We start from the raw sequence: 20,846 nt of genomic DNA, 5'->3' as shown, positions 1-20,846 counted from the left end.
TGTTCATCGGACTCGTCGCGCCAGAATGATATTGTCGGAAGGGAAAAGAGGTGGCGGCCCATGTGGGTGTTATGCCTTTTGCTTCGCTCGTTTCGAATTCGATTCGCCGGACAGACATTCCGGACTCGATGCTTGCGAACGTCGTGCATAGCTCGCGATGCCGACGAGCTTCCCCGGCGGTGAAATCCAGCCGGAATTTTGGTAAATAAAATCTAAGACAGACAATTTAAGAAGAAGATACGATTTATACGAATTATTTTATTTTGGTGTCATTTATTTTGCTTAAAATGATTGATTTAAGAATTATTGTTTTTTTTAAATGATCGCTTGTGTTGTTAAAATTAATTAGTCAATGAAAAATGTTTTTATTTTTTTATAATAATTTATGTTTAAATAATTTCACGAACTATAAATATATCTTTTATTTATTTATTTTCATAAACGAGATATTTCGTAAATCATTAATTTTTTAAGAAACAAATGAAGCCTTAATAAAAGCAAAAGAAATGGTAGAGAAGTGGATGTTCCTAGCAAGAAATGAAATGGAAAATTGATTTAAGTTAAATTCCTTTCATATTGCAATTATAGCTTCTTCCTTTTTTCACATTGAATAAATGCTTATCATCAGTTAATAGTATTTTTACATTACTAATAATACTTTGATGGCAATCTTTTCTATAGAAAAAAAAAAAGAATAGTTTGGTTTCATGCCATGAGTTGAAAAAAGAAAAAGGGCCCCAATTTATAATTCAAGCCACGAATTTCATCTCAATCGTGAACGTGAAAAATGAATTATTAATATTAATCTCGTTAGTGACATTAATATGTGATTGGTGTTTAATTTAATATATTTAGTCATTACTATAAAAGTACAATAATTTCTCCAACTAAGATTGTGATTATTTATTTATAGAATTGTAAAGGGGCCTTAATTTAGAATTCAAGCAACAAATTTTATCTCGATTATGAACTGTCTTTTCGGTAACTTCTATCGATGATTAGTGATTTTTCATTAATGTAATTATAAAATAATAGTGGGTAATCTTTAGAAAGGCGTTGCAATATTTCGGCTGATGTAATAACAAGCGATTGTAGTGAATAATACGAGCGGCATATTTTAACAATTATCTTCTTCCTTTGGGCTTATGGATTACCGCCACGCAATGACATCATTGCATCAGATCAGAGGTTCGGTTAAAACTCCCGCGCACCAGCTTCCTGGGTGTCCGATGTAACGCTGTAAATCCGACCATACCCTCCTGCACTCCATTGCTTTCCACGCTCGTTTGCATGTTTTTCGACGGTTTAACTTGGGTTTTTTTTATGGGATCCAGAACGAGGGAGGAGATCGGTTCCCGAGGACAAGGTGTTTTTCTCTCTCTCGCGGGAGGGCAAAGTCATTTCGACGCACGAGGACAAGGTGTTTGCTTAAATGCTTCCGAGACCAACGTGGGTCTTCTTGGATATACGTGCAGGGAGTTGGGTGTGAATTAAATTGACAAAAGACCCCGGTGAAGTGGCAACGTCGGAGTGTTGGATTTCTATGGCTGTCCGCAAGCGCAGGGTAGGCCTTTCTTGAAGTTCCCCTAGTTGAGTTAGAAACTGTTCGAAGGGTTATCTTTATGGGACCCTCGATAATCCTTGTGGGTAATAGGAACTGAGTTGAAGGGATGGTGCTTTTTGAAGAAGACATCCGTGATTGATGGATGTTGAAAGGATAGGCGTGGAGGATCAGTTATTGTGGCGTCTAATGTTTCAGAAAGATCTGCATTGTCAAAGGGAAAGCAGAATCTAGTTTTGCAAGTGCTAAGGAGACAGCTGCGTTGCATTCCATGGTCAATGCAGGCCCTCGTTCTAGGAGAAACGGGAATAATGTAGGTTCCTGTGTCACTTGCTTTTTTCGTTGACTATGAAGTTGGAACTGTGTTACATTGTAGTATTCCCAAAGAGGAACCTCAGCAAGCAACTTTGATGTTAGTGAAGTAAACACCTGTCTTATGATTAGAATGTCACAGAAGCATTCAAATGCCACTTGTTCATGTACGGTAAGGTTAGTACTGTTGAATCATTGGCAGTATGACTAGAATGAATGGTTCATAGTTTTCTTTAGATTTTTCAGGTCTTTATGCGCATGCCCTGTATTGTACAATATGTCCTTTTCAAGCGAATATTCCCTTTCGATTGGCAATTGGGCCGTTCCATTAGTAGGCGATGCTTTGATCTGCCAAGTGCCTTTGGCAGTTCCAATGGTCTGAAAAGTAAAGGGAAATATTTCAGCCGCTACATTTTAGGTACAGTATGTTGGCCCCTGGGGCCCGTCCACATCAACTGGAACATATCTACCAGTGCAGACTGGGCAGTGACTCAGCAGAAACATGGATTCTGAGCACCATTGACTAGCATGGTCCCAGTCATCCTGAGAAACAGATTCCAGAATATTTTTAGTGAAAAAGATCTTCTCACTCTTTTAAATCTCTTTTTTGTGTAGCTCAAAAGATGTATTTCTTTTGGCATTGTTGGGTGGATAGAAGATAAGGTACATGATTGTTGGTGACACTAGAAATCAAAAAAAAAAAAAAAAAAAAAAAGACAATGCTAATCGAGTTGAATATTAGAAAAAAGTTTTGATGTGAAGTCCTCATGATGTAATTTTGGATAAATACTAAATGCTGATGCGTAATTTGTCTGCTGATTCTGCTCTTTGTTAGTGATGATAAAGGTCAAACATGGGAGTTTATCTTCTTTCACAGTGCAATTGTAACAAAGCGAGCAAGTTTAATGATTAAACAGATAATGGAAAATAACAATCATGGCTCCACTTTTTTTTTTTTTTTAACCTTCTAATGTTTCGATGGACTGTACGTGCAGCATTTGAAGCTCTGTTCCTTCATTGGGTAGACATCTTGTCCTTTGGTTTTGTGCAACTCGAGGACAATATCCACCCACTACCAGGTCTAATATTTAATGAATGTATACTATAGTTAAATTGTTTGTTCCCAGGGTTGTGTGGCACCTCAAGCGATACACAAAATTCAAAGTCCGCTGATCTCTCAATATGTACACCTCGTTCACTTATGTTCTGTTCCTCTAGACTGAACTGTGATGACCTTGACAGCAGCCTCACTCAGTGAAGCTATGTTGCACAAGATTCTTGCTGTGATATTTTTAAATGCCTATTGTCACCGGGGCTATACTCAGATTAGTTGCTTTCATGCGACCTATAAGACTCAGTGAAAAAAGTCTGTACCTCATAACGGAAGATCACTAGCACGAGCCTAGAATTTGATAAATTAGCAACCTTATTTAATTAGCTATCTATTGAAACTTTAATTATCTGACGTGAAACTCCTCCCAGTCTCGTACTTCACCAGTGCATTTAAACAGTATTTATTGCTTCGGTTCCCCTACACACAGCGTGCTCATCTCAAAGATGTTTGTATAATCAGGGATATGATATATTTGAATTTTCGATGTCGTTGATAATAGCAATAATCACTTGTTAAGATAACATTGTTACTTGTCTGAAGGCCTTTATGCATGTGTTATTCAGAATGTAGAAGAAAAGTCATGCGGGAGATCAACTTCTAGTATCTGTCCATACGATCCACATCATGAGCACTGCAAATTCTTTGGAGATGAACTGCATCAGTGTTTGCTGCTTGTGCAATTGGTTGTTCATTTTGCAGATGGAAAATAATCTCTCTCTCTCTCTCTCACGCGCGTGCGCACTCTTGCTGGTGCAACTGTACTTGGCCTTTATCTGGCATAGAGGTATTCCTGTTTGAAATGCCACTCTTCATGTCTCTCCTTAGTAAAGGGTATATCAGTGGCCCACCTTTTTTGTAATTTTAAGGCCAAAATGGCCTTCCTTTCCATTTATAGTCGATATGACCTAAATTATGACGATTTGCTTTCATGTCAATTTGTCATATGCATCATTTCTAAGGGGTATGGATCATGTTCTTTTTTTCCTCTCTACCTATATAGCTAAGCAAGCATTTTGATTTCTTAATCATATCTAATACAGGCTTCTCCTCCTCATTACTTGTAATATATGAGAAGATACAAGGAATTAGAATAAATAGTATAATCAACGCTTTACAGTATATGTAACTAAGGCATTCCCCTGCGCCTTTGGCAAGGGTCTTCCTCTTTTGCTTTGCTTCTCTAAAGGAACTTGGGAACCTGAAAAGGAGTATCATGAGAAGGGCACTGCCTTCTGAAATATTCTTTGGCCAGGTGCCAGTATTCTTAAGGGATCATAAGCAGATTTTCTCCTTACAAAAGCTTCCCAGTGTGGGCCAAAGTGGGCCTTCCAGTCTTCCTGTCTAGTATAGTGAGGCAAATACTGCTTCACCCCTAGATGGGCTGATTCACAAAAGTCTAATATTCTTTTGTTCTGATATAGTATGTGATCCAAGCTGTCAGGTCCTGTGGAAGAAGGAACTGCAGAGGAAAGGAAGGCCATCAAATAGAAAATATCTTCCTCAGGAATCACTACAGAAGTCCTATTGTCCCACCTGCAATGAATTGACAAAATTATCAGTACAGATTGGCAATTTCTTGAAACTTGGAGATTAAACTAATGTTTCTGCACGCCATTACTTTGATTTGTTGACTGGGTAGATGAGAATGGGACCATTGCTCGTGTCTTTTAGGATATTGCCAAAGACTTCTTCAGCAAATCGATGAACTTTGCTTCTGGGTATGAGAAGATTAAGCCAAGGATGTGGAACTTCCCACAGACCTTTTGACCTGAGTTTCACCTCAGATACGTGAACTCTGTCCAAGAAATCTATGTATGATACTTCCGATAGGAAAAGCGTCGAGGAGATATAATTCAACGGGGATAATAGCCTCTCAACCTCCTGAAATGTAAAATAACTTGTTAAAATTTTCTTCTTTTTTCAACTAATGATGGCTCTTACGTTCAGAATGAAATTTAAATTATGACTCCGATATCTTACTTCAATTATAGTATCTGTCTGCCCCAGGTTGAAGTACTTGGCCACCTCAAGGCAAAAGAGAGTTTGTCCATCAGATTTAAAGTGGCTCGCTTGAAGTGGGTCTTGTGGACTAAAGGATGACCTCCAGTTATTTAGAAGGCCAGTTCTGTTAATTATCACAAATCCTTCAATGTAGTCAAATGTATTCTCTGAAGATATCAAATGCTCTTGATCTCTGGTAAATGTGTCGAAATCTGAGTAGAGCATTCGAATCCATTTCACCTGTTCAAATCGTAAAATTATTAGAATAATTTGTAACTCCACTGCATTAAATCTTGCAATTATATGTCTAAAGTATGAGTATGTCTGGATTTATCTGTGATCCAAGGATCTTGTTATCTTATGTTTACATCTAATCTTCTATGGGGGCATATAGTGTAAAGAAGTATGTAGCATTATGTAGGTACAGGTACATGGTGTGCGTTTACCTTGTCAGGTGCTGGTTCCAGAGATATCCTTGCTTGAGTGATGATACCAAATTGCCCGAGTCCTCCAAGGACGCTATGGAAGAGGTCTTCATTCTGATTTGCTGAGCACTTTACGACCTCCCCTTTTCCTGCATTTTGTTTACAAAATGACCAAAATTATCATGTTTGAACTTAGGAGTGCTTCAATAAGAAAGAGAATTTGGCGATTGTTATGGAGAACCTGGCGGGTCAAGATAAACTAGGACCTAGGGTATATAAATAGTGCAGATGGGACAAAAAGCATTTTCTTTTGTTTGGGGGGGGGGCAGATGGTGGGTGTCGGGCAACAAAGGCTGAGATGATTGCTTGTGTCATTTCTCCATCTTTGTGTTCATGCTGGTATATTGACCCTCATCTTATATATCATGATGAAGTATGTTGGCCATTGGTTTCTTTAACTTTTGCATCAGTAGTACCTGTAATAACCTCCAGCTGATGGACATTACTAATCTGGGGTCCATGTCGAAATGCTTGCCCACTGATCCCGGCATTTGACAGAGTACCGCCAACTGTTAGATGTAAGTAATCTGTCCATGATTTTGGTGCTAAACCATATCTCATGCTCTCCCGCAGTATGTTTATCCACAAATCTCCAGCAGAAACGTCAACATACGGGAATTTCCCCCCATGGACCTGCATTATTGGGCTCTGAAGACATTTCATATTGACCACAACACCTCGGTAGGCTTGTGCCTGACCCTGAAGTGAATGACCATGGCCTCTGGCTGCAACGGTGAGTTCTGAGTGAGGACCCATTTGCCAGATATGCTTTATGGTGATTGCAATATCCGTAACCGTCTTGGGGTGCAATACTGCAAGAGGCAGCAACTGGTATTGATTGCCGAAATCTTTGGCCACGTGTTGGACTTCATCAAAATTGAGATGCCCATCAAGGGATAGCGTTAGAAGTGAAGAGGGGATATTCGAAAAGCAAAGGCTCAGTTTAGCAGCTATACAACTTAGTAACAAGAGCAAGAAGCCTCTTATTACAAGAAAGTTCTTTGGCTGGGGGGAACTTGCTGCCGGCTTTCTCATTTTTCTCACTGGACGAGTCAGAAGAAGTGGAAGATGGAAGACTTTTACTTCCATATATATTGTTTGTCGTGAGAAAGAACAAAGGAGAGGTTTAGCAGAACCGAGGCAGAAAAGAATGGTCGAAAGCTGGAATTTAAAGGGAGGAGATTTGTTGGGAGAGTCAACTTATCTACGTTGGCAAGAATACGTATGAAGACTGCCCACTTGAGTGGAAGTCTTAGGAGCTTGCTTTTAGCTCTTCCTTTTTTGGTGTCGTTCATTTGAGGGAGAAGCCATCACGAATAAGCCAAGTTGAGGAGGAAAAAGTCACAAGAAAGGAAGATCTTACAAATCTTTGCCCTTTTTCAAACAGTTGTAACCACATCATCACATTTTGCATCAGAGGGTTTTATCTCCAATGGTTTCTTGTTAATCATATTAAGGATACCTTTGCCATTTATAGCAAAAAATAAGCTTGGGATGGAATCAGCATTCCTCTGTTCCAGTTGACAGGTACCTCCCCCAGTCGTGTCTTTATTCATATGTATGATGCGGGATGAGTTGTTTGTTCTTTCTGGATCCTATTGTTGTCCTAGTGTAAAAATCGCGTATCTAATTGCAGATCTAATGACAGGGACTGCCGGGGCCTTCCATGATTCTTTTTGCAAGCTTGAGGGATGACCAGTGTTGGAGGTCCATGGGTCCGACTGGCACGTGAATTTTCAAATGGCTGTGGGCGTTGTGGGGCGGAGGGATATGATTGGTTGCGTCTGGGACCTGAACGGGGCCCAATGCAATGGTTTGGAAGAGGAAGGAGAAAGAGGGTGATAAACGGCTTGTAAGTCCCTATTTTTCCCCTACGCACTTCCTCTTTGCCTTTCAAAAGGCTCACTGATGCCTGCAGTTATGAATGATTCTCTTGTTACGTGTCTAAATGCATCTGACCTCTTCTTCTTTGTTTGGTAGGAGCGGATTTTCGTGAATCATGATGGCAGTATGCAGTTCAGCTCCTTTGAAATATTCTCTCTTGCTCGTTAAGTTTTGTCTGATTGCAGTCTTCACATGTCCATGTCAGCGGGGGGGCTCAGTATTGACCATTAAATCACTCGTATGCAAGTACGGATTGAACTGGTATGTTTGTGTCTGTTTCTTTCTCTCTCAATTGCTGCACCGATGGGTTTCTCTCATGTTCTTCCGACAGCGATACCTCCACTTCGACAAAAAACTTGGATGGCTTGTCTCTGTTCGCGACGATTCATTTCGTTCGGTAGCGGGTTAATGCATCCAAATGACGTTTCATCTTCACTAGGATCATGGAATTTTAGCCGTTAATCATTGTGGACTGTCGAAATCTGGACTCACCTTTCATTAGATTATTTGAATAATCTATAGAGTGGATATGGCGTTCTCATATTCTTATTAGGGGGGTAATGGGCCATCATGGTGTCTTAAGTGTGAACTAGGAACATAGTCACCCCCCTTTGTTTGTGGTGAAAAACCTAATTGTGATTCCATGCTTTCTAGAAGGAGACCGACCATAATAATTAAATCGTAGATCAGGTTTCCTAAGAGTAATTATTGTGCTGGAGCATCTCATTACACGTACTACGGTTGGCCCATCTGTGGGCCTAATGTCTCCATAATGCCATGTTTGTGGAACCTAAAAAAGGGTCATGAAAGTCCAAGGCATTAAAAACTAAGCGTCTCCAATTGTCATTAGTAAATCGAAGGGGCGGCGAACCGGGGGCTCCATCGAGCCTTTTCAAGAACACGCCTCATCAAATCATCAATTGAAGTGACACCAACATGCCATGTTGATTGCGATTCGAGGTACTCGATTGGGCGGATCGAGATACGGAGATAATGCATCGTCTAGCGTCGTTTTGAGGGCCATTAGATCCAAGAAGTTATCTATGTCCTGTGCCACGTGCGGTGTTGGTTCGATTTGGATCAGGATTACGGTGATAATGAAGTAATGGGAGTTAGGCGGGTAGGTGGGGTGCAGAATTGATTTTGAGGGTGCTGAGAAAAACAATTCTGGATTAGAGATGAAAGCACTCTTATCATGTTCCCCATCCATCTTCATTTCGACCCTAATCAATGTCGGACTGTCCTCTTTCATTTATGCGGTGAAATCTTTGAAAGCTTCGACCTTTTCTATTCGTGTTTTAAACATGTTTGTCGTGATCTTTCTCTGTTGTCGAAGCATTGATCACTCGTGACATACTACAGAAAGATCCGTCTGCAGGGTATCATCCAAAGATGGCGATGCTTGATTTTGAATTAAAAATGGATCAACGTACATTCATATTGACTCGAAAGGCCTTAACAGTTAATCATGAATTAGGTCACACCCGACGATAGATGCTAAGGAAGCCGAGGTCTCCTGTCCAAGGAAAATGTTACTTTAGACGGACCATAGTTGCCGTGGCAAACTAAATGCATGTGCATGAAAGCATCCGCATGAGCGAGAGTCTCGTCAAAGAGAAGATCCTGTCGTTCAAAATCAAAAGAAAAACAAAGCAAACATGACAGTCTATGAGATCTGTGCGTCCCTACCCATCTCTCTGGTGGGACTGTAAATCTCCCTCTTGGGATGACAATTCCATTAATGTCAAGCCAAAGAGGAAGAGGAGAAAAAGGGTTTCTTTCCATGGAAGTTGCTTCCTAAGGATGGCAGTGCAAGGGCATTCGAATGTGGGGAAGCAGACCACAACTACATTTGACGTCAAAAGCAGATGTCGTGCCGTGGACAGTGCACATCTTTGCTTTTTCGAGTGTATTGCACTGATCCACATTTTAAAATGGATCAAAAATCATTTCTTTATGCCCTTAGGACTACTATACTATGATTAAAAGTGGGATGTATTCAGTGGTGTTTGAACTTTAATTGAAGAGGTCGTCAACCCACTTCCTCAGTACGTGGAGTACCACTTCATACCCATTCCCGAAGATACCTCACGAAACCCCATCCATGAAGAAATATTCTAGATTTTGCAAAAGGGTTGAAAAAAGAATTGGTACAAGAGTGTAATCCACATGTGAGGATAATGAATATCCATTTTATTCAACCTTTATATATAAGACAAGCTTCCTCTCATAAAAAATGTATAATTTGAGCATGAACAGTGAGAATAAGCCACTTAGACTTCTTATCTGGGGCAACTTTCTTTTCTTTTCTTTTTTTCTTTTTGTTTTACTTCTACTTCTACCTTTCCTTAGAATTTTGAAAATGAAAAATATTATTCAAGTTTTGAAAGAATATCTTTACCATATGAATATTTACATTTTGATTTTTGAAAATTTTAAAGTATTTTGGGTTAAGTCTGCAAAATTTCAAGAAGTCAAATTTAAAATAAAAGTAACCGTAAAGTATGTCGAATCAAGTCCTCATGGAATCCCAATTCGATCTTCATTCATTTTTATTTGTCTAGTGAAATTTTTTTAGCTAGGATGCGCATTTCAATGAAAACTCTCATTAAACCTTTCCTCGAATAAAGCAATGGAGTTCCTTTTTATTTTTATTGTCAAGTGTCTTTAATGATATAGTTGATATTTGATTCCAATGATTTCTGGATGACCAAATTATTTCTACATCAGTACCAAACATTGGAACAGTGTCGATTTCACTCGATTGCCATATATTTTCATATAAATTTTAGTTCTCGTTTTGAGTGCTTAGACGAGAAAGAAAAAATAAATGGGATATCTTTATGGACATGCGTGGGATCCTTTTTCTAATCCCATGTGCCTATCACCATCTTTTCCTTCTGCAACTTCTCTCGTCCACTCTTTGTGAGGTCAACAATTTAAAAACCTTCCCGAAAGGTCTTCCTATCTATAGTCCCTTTCTAGCTCCGAATGATGCAGCTTTTGCTTCCTCGCCAGTCCCACTCATCACAACCTTCATGGTCATTGCAGAAGTAGACTTCATTCTTTAGCCACGTTTCTCATAACCTACTCATGGGAAATGCTTTTTCGTGTGTGAAAGAGAGAGAGAGAGTCGTATGCCAAGTTGAATTAGATCTTGTTCACCATTGAAATTAGAAGGAAGCTAATTACTTTTTATAGGAAATTGGAAGTACCCCGATTCATAAAAGATTTCCATTCAAAAGAAGCTGATTAACCAACTGTGCTTTGGCCACATCTCAATGATTATGGGACTCATTGGCGTGTAGTTGCTTCCATTTCCATTTCTCAGTACTTTTCGTTGCCTAATGGCGTGCCTCCGACATAAGACCGATCCTTTTCTCCATAAAATCCAAAAGGAACCTAAGAAAAAGGTGGTGGCCACATGAATCCGGTCTTCCTCCAATTCAATGATGGCTACCACCAGTGCTCCATGGCTTCTCATTTTCATTGCCACATGGAACTCGTACACAAGTTCTGGGTGCCCGCGGGACTTCAACTTTGGACGGTCTACCACGAAGCTTTTCGTACATCAACAGAGACATGGTGTCAATTCCATAGTTTGCGTTCATGCATGAAGAGGGAGTGATCTACAAGCATGAAATTTCCAAGCGCAACACCGTTGTCTTTAGCTTTCGACATTATGTTGGAGCGAGAATTCGGAGTCCATCTTGGAGGAGGAGGAAAAGCACTAGCAACCCCACAAAGGCAGCTCGTTGAATTGACTGTTTGGACGGACGTTGCCTCTTCTCCAGTGGGCTTGACCAATCTATCTCAGTCAATTCAATGTGGGTTTTTGCAGCTCAGATGGAGCAAACCATGTGCTTGCCGTAGATTGGTTAGGTGCAACTCCAAAGGAGAATGCATGCGTTGGCAGTGAGGACATCCCTGATGTTTACAGGTCGTGATGGGAGACAACCCTTTGCTTTGACGAATGGGAGATTGGTGTGGCCTGGAAGGTTTGAGCTATCCCACAGGCCTTTTGGACTTTGGGATTCTCTAAACAACATAATGTGATGTTTACCCCCATTCACAGAATAATGATCTTTTTAATCATGTCGAAATCTGTGGGCAATAATTTATGGTTTCAACCCCAATTATGATCCCAGCAGATAAGAAAGACAGTTGTTTTATGGCTTTAAAACTCTTTTAACTTTTTCATATCTAATTGTATCTCCTCAGTGCCTTTGATATCACATGTCGCCAATACCTTGGGCCGGTGAGGATGTCACGACCCTCGCTTGGTTTTGGGCAAGTGTGTTGCTGCCCTCACCGACTAAAGGGAGATGAGGCTGATGCCCTCGCTTGTTGCCGACCTAGGATTAGTTAAAAAAAATTAATAAATAAATAAATAAAATTAAAAATTATTAATGTTAGTGCCAACGGTGTCACGTAGGATGACGGGCATCTATGTTAGTAATTTCTGGCTAAAATTGATATTGGCAACAAGTTTAAAATTGAATTGGCAAAATTAAAAATGTTTATAACTGAATTGATAAAAACGTGATATGTTTATGACTTTTTGAATAATTTTCTTCATCATTGAGAATAAAATTTTGAGTAGTCAATAAAGTTGCCATATTTTCACACATAAGACATCTACCGTAAACATTTGTTTTGCCCGGATAATAACTAATTGACCGATTATAGTCTTCCGGAAGCTCTAGCCATCTCCCCCCACCTCATGTTCGATTCCTCAAATGCCGCTTCCCTTTAGTGGGGCTAAGGAGTTTGCTTCTCTTACGTGGAATGATATGTTAAGCTTTTTGCATATAGTCGAGAGATAGGGCAAGACAACAAAGAAGTTGGTTCTTTACATGCGAAACAATAGTCAATAACCAAACCGGTCGTCACTTAATGAATATCGGAATCGAGGTTCGACACATCAGTATTCCATACTCTTGAAAGATCTTAAAATGGATACAAGAAAAGTTCTTGCATACTTTTCGTCGGCAGAATCTTGCAATTTGTTCTAGTCCATAAACTGGTTTAGTGGCAAGGAAATAGAGACAAGTCTCGGAAATTACTAATATGACATTGACACATGTTCGATTCTCCGTGACATTAAATACCGTAAAAGGAATTCCGACTTCGATCTATCCTTGGTGGGGTATTTCATCGGCTTTGTGGTCGATAATGAAATTGGAGAGGGAAAAAAACTGTATTCACCGACAATATAGTAACTAGGCTCAATGATGGCTGGTGGGCCTTGTAAGACCATTTATCTTCGAATTGGACCTCAACTTAGTTCAATGAATATTTTTTTTTGGACGAGGCGGCCACTATATGTCTAGGCCCAACCCTTCCTGCTTCTGGGCCCATTTTCTTCTTCTACCTTGTTTTTGGGTTTACAAGAAGGCCTGCGCCAATATAATTTTGGAACCTGAAAATGGGAAAATAAAAACGTAAAAACATTCATGTATGTTTCGGAATGCAGCAAAGACAAGTCTGAAAAGAAAAATCTTTATCCTAAGTGAATTATGCACAAAGGAGAATGATCGACAATATATACGAACGACTATATGATATAATCTAATTCGAGCTACAACAATATATTCGGGATTTTATCCTCTACTTACCAACGATGTATCAATTTGTTATTTTTTATGATATTAATTCAATTTAACATAGACTAACATAGAATGAATTTATTATAAATCTATTGATTTAAGGTTTTTGATGGTCAGAAAATTAATTTATAATAAGTTTATTACAGATGTAACAGTTTATGATGTAGTATTGATCCTTTAAAAATCAAACAAACTAAATATATTCTGCATTTGAAAATACAGTTTTGGAGCATTGGAGACAGAGATCCATAAAAGGAAAGGTAAAAAGGAAAAACTGGATGCAGACAAAGCCGAAACAGTCGGGTCCTTTCGATCGGGCAAAGAACATCCGAGAACATCGAGTCAGAGAGAGAGAGAGATCTTTCGTTTTGCCTCCGGAAGAAGCTGACCAAAAAGGAAACGCCTTTTAAGGCCCACGAACTTCCATCAAGCCGAAAGCTCAGAAGACCCTCCCAACTCCCGTGTCCGGACGCTACAAAGGACGACTGCCCACGTCTCCTGGATTCTGGCCTTGCTTCTGATCGGTACCGGGGAGGGGACTGAAGGGTGGTCTGTCTATCTATGAAACAGTGAATCTGAGGCCGTCTTGGTTTCTGGGTCGGGATGGGCAGTTGGAGAAACCGCCCTCCTCGCAGGAGGAAGTACGACCCCAATCGTTATCTTTACCAAGAGAGCGCTCACCCTTCCTACCACGACCAATCTACTCCAGGTACATTGCGCAAGTAGAAGCAAGAATCCTTCCTGTCCCTTTTTTTTTTTTTTTTGGTAAGGTTTTGTTGATTTTTTGTTAGTTGGGTCATCTGAATCGGCTCTGGATTTTGACTTGGACAGAAGGTGGGTTAAGAAACTAGCTTGACATTACTGGGTTGCTCTTCGATTCGTGATCTGTGGGGGGCAAGATTTCTTTTCCTCGATTCTTGATTGACCCAGCTTCTCTCTCTCTCTTTCAATTCCTAATGTTTTGCGGGTTTTGCCAAGAGAGAATTGAGGATCTTGTTGCTTGTCTGTGCGAGGAATTCGTTAACTGTTCCCGATCAGTTTTCGGGTGACTCCTTCGTGTGTGGTGGTGATTTTGGTTGTCATTCCGCGATGTGGGTCATTTTGCCTATAGAGCCGTTGTTGTTCAGTTGCATTGCCACTGAAAATGAAGTTTGTGTTTTCAATGCTCTAAAAGATTACTTTGTAAACTAAAATTCTTTATGGTTGCCGTCTTTATGTATATGTAGCCATATGCGCTCCCATTTCATGGTTTGGCAAAGGAAAGAGTTGTAGTTTTGGGTGATCAAATGATAAAGAGGCATTAGGGTTTGATTATGTTATGCATAAATTCATCTCGATGGATTGCACCGATTCGTTTTCCTCATATTATACTGAGGTTTCAAAAGGCTTCTTTGTGATGTTAGTTTTAGCTATGGTGTGATCCTGGAGTTCAACTTGTTCAAGCCTTTGCAAGTAGGAATTACTCGTCTGTCCAAAGATAGTGCTGCTTATAGAGAATGCGGTGGCAAGAGAAACACTTGTGCACTGTCTCCTTTATGGTGGTTTCTACAGCCGGTGGACATTGCTGGTTTTACTTAATAGGCTTGATCTATATACAATGTGGACAATCATGATGGCTAAATCTCACTGTCTTGAGTTACCCTGTCTGTCATTTGTGAATAAAATTCGTGTAGCGTAGTTTGAAATTGTTGATCATATTGTCTCTATTTCAGACAATTGAATTCCTCATATGCATCCAATTGAGTAGTGTATTGTGGTCTGGAGTCTTTCTTTTCTTGTCTTTTAGACTCACAAAGCGAGTTGGTGCACATTCTCCGATTAGTGAAGGAATATAAAATGGCTGTTTGAATTCTTAATGCTTCTCTCCCTCTTGCCTTGATTAACTATGTTCTTTGAACTTGATAGATGATTTTCATGGTTCAGTACATTGTCAATTTTCTGAAAGCTGGCAGATGGTTTTTGTAGTAGAAGTTAATTGAATGTCTCTTTTATATTGGATTCTAATAGGGAATTCTTATTAGCACTTGGCATTGCAAAAATGCGCTGCAATCATATAGCAGCAGCATGCTGTACTTGGTAGGTTGATTGGAAAAACTTTTGACATTCCAAAAGTCCTGCAGTATGCTTGTAATATATTTCCAAACAAATGAAACAATATTCTATAGCCATCTCTTTTATTTTATTGGGTTCTGTTTTTAGAAGATTGCTTGTCAGCAATCCTCTAAAATCTGATTCTTCATAGCTTTTATGTCTTCTCACCAACTGGTTTAATTTTTTAATGTTGTTTGGCAAGATAATGTGCCTTCATGGGAGAAGAGATTTTGTAGACTGGTCGGAACAATTCCATGGGGGAAGATTGTTTATTCGAAGACACTTCTGAACTACCATGACAATATATTCCACTGGAATGATTCTGCTGCTGAAGAGGCATTCCAAAATGCCAAGAAACGGTTTTGGGCAGAGATCAATGGCCTCCCTTGTGATATCTCTCTGCCTGATCCAGATATTTTTGTGGACGAGATAAATTGGAATCAAGCCATTGACCCAAAACTTATTGAGGACATTGATAAGCAGTATTTTAATCCTGACGATGTTGAAGAAGGCAAACAGATGGGGAGTAAAATAAAAAGGACTGGGAACTTAGTTGGCTCACTATCTGATAGATGCAATGTTAATCCAGAAAACAGCGAAAATTCTTGGGAAATAAACAATTTACATCATGGTGAGGATGTGAAGAATTTGGCATGGAGCACAAACTCATGGGATAATGAAATTCGTGAACCAGGACGTCAGCGTAGTGATGACAATCCATGGGAACAAGGCTACTGTCAGGGCAATAGGGTGAGGAAGGAAAATGTGTGGGATGATGGGGTCAAATTATCAGGTTGGAACCAGGGGGGAGGCGATTCTAATCGGCAGAACAGTGGGAATTCTGAGAACAATGGGAAATGGGCCAAAACTGCCCTTAACTCGTCAGACTGGAATGCTGAAAAGTCGAGGAAGTGGGGTTCCAATCCTGATGCTATGGACTATGGCTATATTGGAGAAGATAGAGCTTCAAATGGAAGATGGAGAGAGAATGTGCCCATCACTTCAAGAGGTTGGAAACAATGGGATGAGCACAAGGATGAGCGAAAAAGTAGCAGAAGGACCTGGGTTCCCAGAGATGGAGAGGGCTCACGCAAGAGGGGAAGTTCTCATCAGCACATGTCAAGGTACAGGAGCCCTGGGTTCCGCGGGGATGATAAGCAAGCCAATCAATATTGGAGCAGCGAAAGAGATAACAAGAGGGTTAGTCTTGCACTGCAGTAATCTATAGCCGGTTTTTTGTGTGGGGTTACTGCTTTTTGAATCTTAGGTTTCATGAAGTTGTTTGTATAGAGAATCCCAAGTTAGAGGCTCGTGCAATCAGGAATTATAATCGTTCTTTTTTTTTTTTTTTTGGGGAACAGAGATTGCACGTCCAATTTTGATGGGCTCTTCAATGACTGATGGTCTCATCCATGTTATGGTAGTAGAATTGCTTGTTGAACAGAAAAGTGTCTGTATACAATGCCTCAACCTGTTTTTGTTTCAACAGAGGCAAAGATATATAAGCAGGAGTATCATTTTCATCACTGACAATGTTCCTTGGTTTTGCCCTCTTAATCTTGGTATGTACTATGTAGTGCCTGAACATATATGCATATTGGCCACTACTTTAGCACTGAGTAGCTATGACTCACTGGAATTCCAAGATGATCCAAATTGTTAATTGCTGATAGTAATCATCTGCAAATGTAATGAAAGGTTGTCCAGAATTTTCTTGTCCTACAGTATCCATCATCTCTTTTTAAATATATTTACGTTATACTCCTAATGACATTTAAATTATTTGAGTTCCCTGCATCAAGACCCAGTCTTCCATTTGATGTTCTAACTTGTTCTTTTCTCAATTTCTAATTAATGATAAGTAATGGAAAATGACAACATTGTCAGGATTCAGATGATCTGCGACAGTGATCCTGGAAACGAGAGATAATTTTCTCGGACTCAAGCAACTTGTTTCATTTGCTGCCTTGGTCTGTAATCAATCCGACAACTCTTGACCAAAAAGGAAAAAAAAAAATCCAACAACTTGAAAATATGAAAATAAAAGAGCATTATCAGCATCAGAACAATAGAATTATAGATCTAAGATTAAGGTTCATTCACGTCTGTTACATGATGCTGGAGTAAAAAGCAAACGAGGTCAGAATGAGTCCGTGAGCGAATTTGGTATGGCCGCCTGACTGAATCAAAGCTAGATCCGATGAAGACAATTTCACCATGTCAACGGACTGCGATGTAGCGAGCCATTGTTAGTTTTATAAACACGGATAGGCTTTGATACCATCATAAAACTGTTGGTCAGTTTAATGAGATAGCCTCTCAAAATGGACTGCCTCTGCAAAACTCCTGGAGATAACTCATTTGTCATGACCAAAGCCAACCACGTGACCCAAAGAAAACTTGTTTGAGAATTTGCATGGAAAGTTTGAATAACAGGTCTTCCCAGTCATTCAGAATCCATCATGCCGTGCCTGAAACAAGAGTTCTTCAACTCCAAGGAATCATAGCAAGGAATTACATTCATGAAAGAAGCAATTATAATAAAATAAGATAACGTTGGAGTAAAACCAATGTCAAGATGGACATGGTTTCACAAAAGAAATAATTCATCTCCTTTTTCATGTTTATCACATTTGGATTGCCAATTTAATATCACAAATACACAGAAATTACTTCAGTAATCCAACAAAATTCGTTGATCCATTGTCCAGATATATCAACCTCTTGCAGTGAGGTGAGTAAGCGTGAAAGGAACATTAGCCTTAGGCGCCTCCTTTTTTATTGGAAAAGGGGAAATAAAACATAAGAGAAGTCCTTATGGATCTGTCTCAACCCATTCACGTGGTCTGACTTTTTCTTAGCTTTATGGTATGCATTCATACCCATAATTCTCTCAAATCACGTTCTTCTTACGTCAAGTGTTTATTGAGCTTGTGCCTTAGTTTCTGAAACTAGCCTGAACATTCTTCTTTGATGGAGAATTATTACTCCAATGGCCAAGTGCTTCAGCTTGGCATAAAGCTAGGTGAGCCAATACTAAATTCTCCTGCAGAAGAAACAAAGAGAGAACTGTACTTCCTCACGAACAGGGACATTGTCCTCGTTTCGGTAGTGTGAACCGTATATTGCTTCAAGTCAAATGGAAAAGGGAATGAACAGGCTGGTGAGGTGATCAAGAATTTGGCAAAAGTTTTTGTGCGTTACTACCCTCTTGCAGGGAGGCTCATCATCAGCCCCGCAGGAAGGCTGATGGTGGGTTGCAAAGGAGAAGGTGTGGTTTTTGTTGTGGCTGAAGTGAATTGCGTGCTCAATGAGCTCGGGGACATGACCAAGCCTGAAACTGAGAGACTTGGGAAGTTGGCCTATGACATTCTGGGGCAAATAGCATACTTGAGATGCCTCTTGTTGCCGCTCAGGTTTGCAAAACATTCATCACTATTGTTTTCTGATACCTGTCCCTTCAATGTATCCCTACAATGTCAGTAACTTTTACTGAATATGTTCTTGTCTAAGCATTTGCTGGTTTTGAGACTTAATGTGCAACTATGCGCATCTTGTCATGGAGTATTACTGTATCATGGGGAGTATATGATTGAGAAGAGGTGGTCAGACTCAACTTGATACAAAGATCCCTCCAAGAATGTTCACTTTGCCATTAAGTGTTGGACATTCAGTTATTTCCCTTATCGGCTGGAGAGCATGTGCTTTTGTGTATGCATCATCTCTTCAACAAGGCTCATATCCTCTCGATAATTCATGAAAAATTTGAGTTCTGATATTTATATATCCAACAGGTGACAAAGTTCAAATGCGGAGAATTTTCTCTGGGGCTGTGCATGAACCATTGCATGTTTGACAGGATTGCGGCAATGGAATTTGTCACTTCATGGGCTGAAACAGCAAGAGGCTTGGCTCTATCAATCCCACCATTCTTGGACAGAACCATTCTCAAATCCAGGAACCCACCAAAGGTCGAATACCCACACCAGGAACTCGCTGAAATCAAAGACAGGTCTAACTCCGTGGATCTTTACAAGAATAATGAGCTGCTGTATAATTCCTTCTGCTTAGATGCTGACAAGATCGAGAAATTAAAGGCCAAGGCGATAGGAGATGGAGTATTGAAGAAATGGACCACTTTTGAAACTCTCTCTGCATTTGTATGGATTGCTGAATCAAAGCACTCAGTATGCTGCCTGACCAACAAACCAAACTGCTATTTGCTGTCGACATGCGTGCCAAATTTGATCCCCCACTTCCAAAAGGGTATTTTGGGAATGGAATAATGTCAGCCCATTTGATCCACTGGGCAGGTGAAATTGTGGAGAAGCCACTATCGTTCACTGTGGGGCTAATTAAGATGAAATCAAGATGGTCACCGAGAGCTATGTCAGGTCAGCCATTGATTACTTTGAAATAAAACGAACGCAACCTTCTCTTGCTTGCACCGTCTTGATGAGAACCTGGTCAGGGTTGTCATTTCATAAGATAGATTTTGGCTGGGGAGAACCGCTTATGTCAGGGCCTGTGAATTTGCCTCTGAAAGAAGTTATGTTGTTCCTTTCTGATGGGAAGGATCAGAAAGGTATCAGTCTAGTTCTAGGTTTACCTGCCCCTGCCATGAAGATTTTCCAGGAGGAGATGATTCAGACCCCTTCACTTTTTTCTGCATTCTATCTTAGATTTATGATGTGATTTCTTGTGGATCTGCTTTGAGACATTTGTAAAGTAAATCCTTTGGTATTCCTTTTACAGGGTGTGATAATCAATAAAGGTGATGTTTTGTGAGTTATTAGCCGTTAACCCATCTTGTGAATTGGTGAAATATGCACGAAAGATCAATTTGGTGGATGAGCAACACTGCAGAGTGGAACAATAATGACTGATGAAGTTGACATCTAGGTCGTCTTCATTGCAGACTAATAAATTACATTCGGATTGCAGTGATCTAATTGGCCTTTTTACAGAGAAGTCATTTGCATCATGTCATATTATCTTTGAGGAATACCTCGAGTTCTTTTCTTCCGTGCATCCTACCAAACCCAAATACAGACTGGTCAACAGATCATGCGTAACAGAGTTTATTCTACAGAATTTATGCTGCAAACATTCAGATCCAAGATAGAATCACATGAAATTATAAGCACGCTACTGCGCTCTTAAAATTGGTTTTTGCCATGGTGTGTTTCAATCTCTCAAGCTAGTCAATATTAGCTGCAGTTTCCACTTCTTGTTTCAGACCACTGTGAGTGGAAAATAACAGGCTCGTCTTCGAACGAAAGAGACCTCAGCATGTCGCCCTCATCCTCTGACATCGAACACGTGACAAAATTCAAATGTGGATATTTAACACTGGGTCTGTGTGTGAACCGTTGCATGTCTGATGGGATCGTAGTAATGGAATCCATCAACTCATGGGCTGAAACAGCAAGGGCTTGCCTCTATCCATTCCATCATTCCTAGACAGAACCATTCTCAAATCCAGGAACCCGCCAAAGATTCATTACCCGCACAAGGAATTCGCTGAGATTGAAGACAGGTCTAACACCGCCAATGTCTACAAAAATAAGTAACTGCCGTACAATTCCTTCTGCATTGACACTGGAAAGATCGAAAAATTTAATGCCAAGGCAATGGAAAATGGAGAAAGGAAGAAATGCACGACTTTTTGAACTCTCTGCATTTTCATTGATTGCTGGGCTCTGAATATGCTGCCTGAACAACAAACCAGGATGTTCTTTGCCATCGACGTGTGTTCTGAATTAGAGCCACCGCTTCCCAGATGGTAC

General features: G+C 40.0%; 1 protein-coding gene, 1 long non-coding RNA gene and 1 pseudogene across 3 annotated transcripts; all 3 read left to right on the top strand.

The window, feature by feature from the left end:
* The first annotated feature begins 100 nt into the window (after positions 1 to 100).
* Positions 101 to 7,906, top strand: LOC104454572. Of its 2 annotated transcripts, XR_005552776.1 has the most exons (7): positions 101 to 201; positions 1,182 to 1,239; positions 1,335 to 2,952; positions 3,551 to 4,875; positions 4,995 to 7,000; positions 7,122 to 7,325; positions 7,454 to 7,906. It is a non-coding gene; the product is annotated as an uncharacterized LOC104454572 (long non-coding RNA). The 2 variants fall into 2 exon arrangements; XR_001988905.2 differs by lacking the exon at positions 101 to 201 and having other exon boundaries at positions 426 to 1,239.
* Positions 7,907 to 13,306: 5,400 nt separating this feature from the next.
* On the top strand, positions 13,307 to 16,608 carry LOC104454570 (bifunctional endo-1,4-beta-xylanase XylA). Its single transcript, XM_010069471.3, has 2 exons — positions 13,307 to 13,675; positions 15,260 to 16,608. The coding sequence occupies exons 1-2, from the start codon at positions 13,570 to 13,572 to the stop codon at positions 16,276 to 16,278; spliced, it is 1,125 nt and encodes a 374-aa protein (XP_010067773.2). The 5' UTR covers positions 13,307 to 13,569; the 3' UTR covers positions 16,279 to 16,608.
* Positions 16,609 to 18,030: 1,422 nt separating this feature from the next.
* On the top strand, positions 18,031 to 19,752 carry LOC104454569 (annotated as a pseudogene).
* Positions 19,753 to 20,846: the final 1,094 nt, after the last annotated feature.

The sequence above is a fragment of the Eucalyptus grandis genome, chromosome 7 (assembly GCF_016545825.1).
Source record: "Eucalyptus grandis isolate ANBG69807.140 chromosome 7, ASM1654582v1, whole genome shotgun sequence".
Taxonomy (NCBI): Eukaryota; Viridiplantae; Streptophyta; class Magnoliopsida; order Myrtales; family Myrtaceae; genus Eucalyptus; species Eucalyptus grandis.
Note: the sequence above shows the minus strand (reverse complement) of the source record. Positions and strands in the feature narration are given on the sequence as shown.

What these genes read in the sequence shown, in the direction of transcription:
- LOC104454570 (XM_010069471.3), top strand. Translation starts at nt 13,570, where the DNA reads ATGGGCAGTTGGAGAAACCGCCCTCCTCGCAGGAGGAAGTACGACCCC. An exon ending in CCACGACCAATCTACTCCAG is followed by an intron (nt 13,676 to 15,259) that starts GTACATTGCGCA and finishes TTGTTTGGCAAG; the next exon opens with ATAATGTGCCTTCATGGGAG.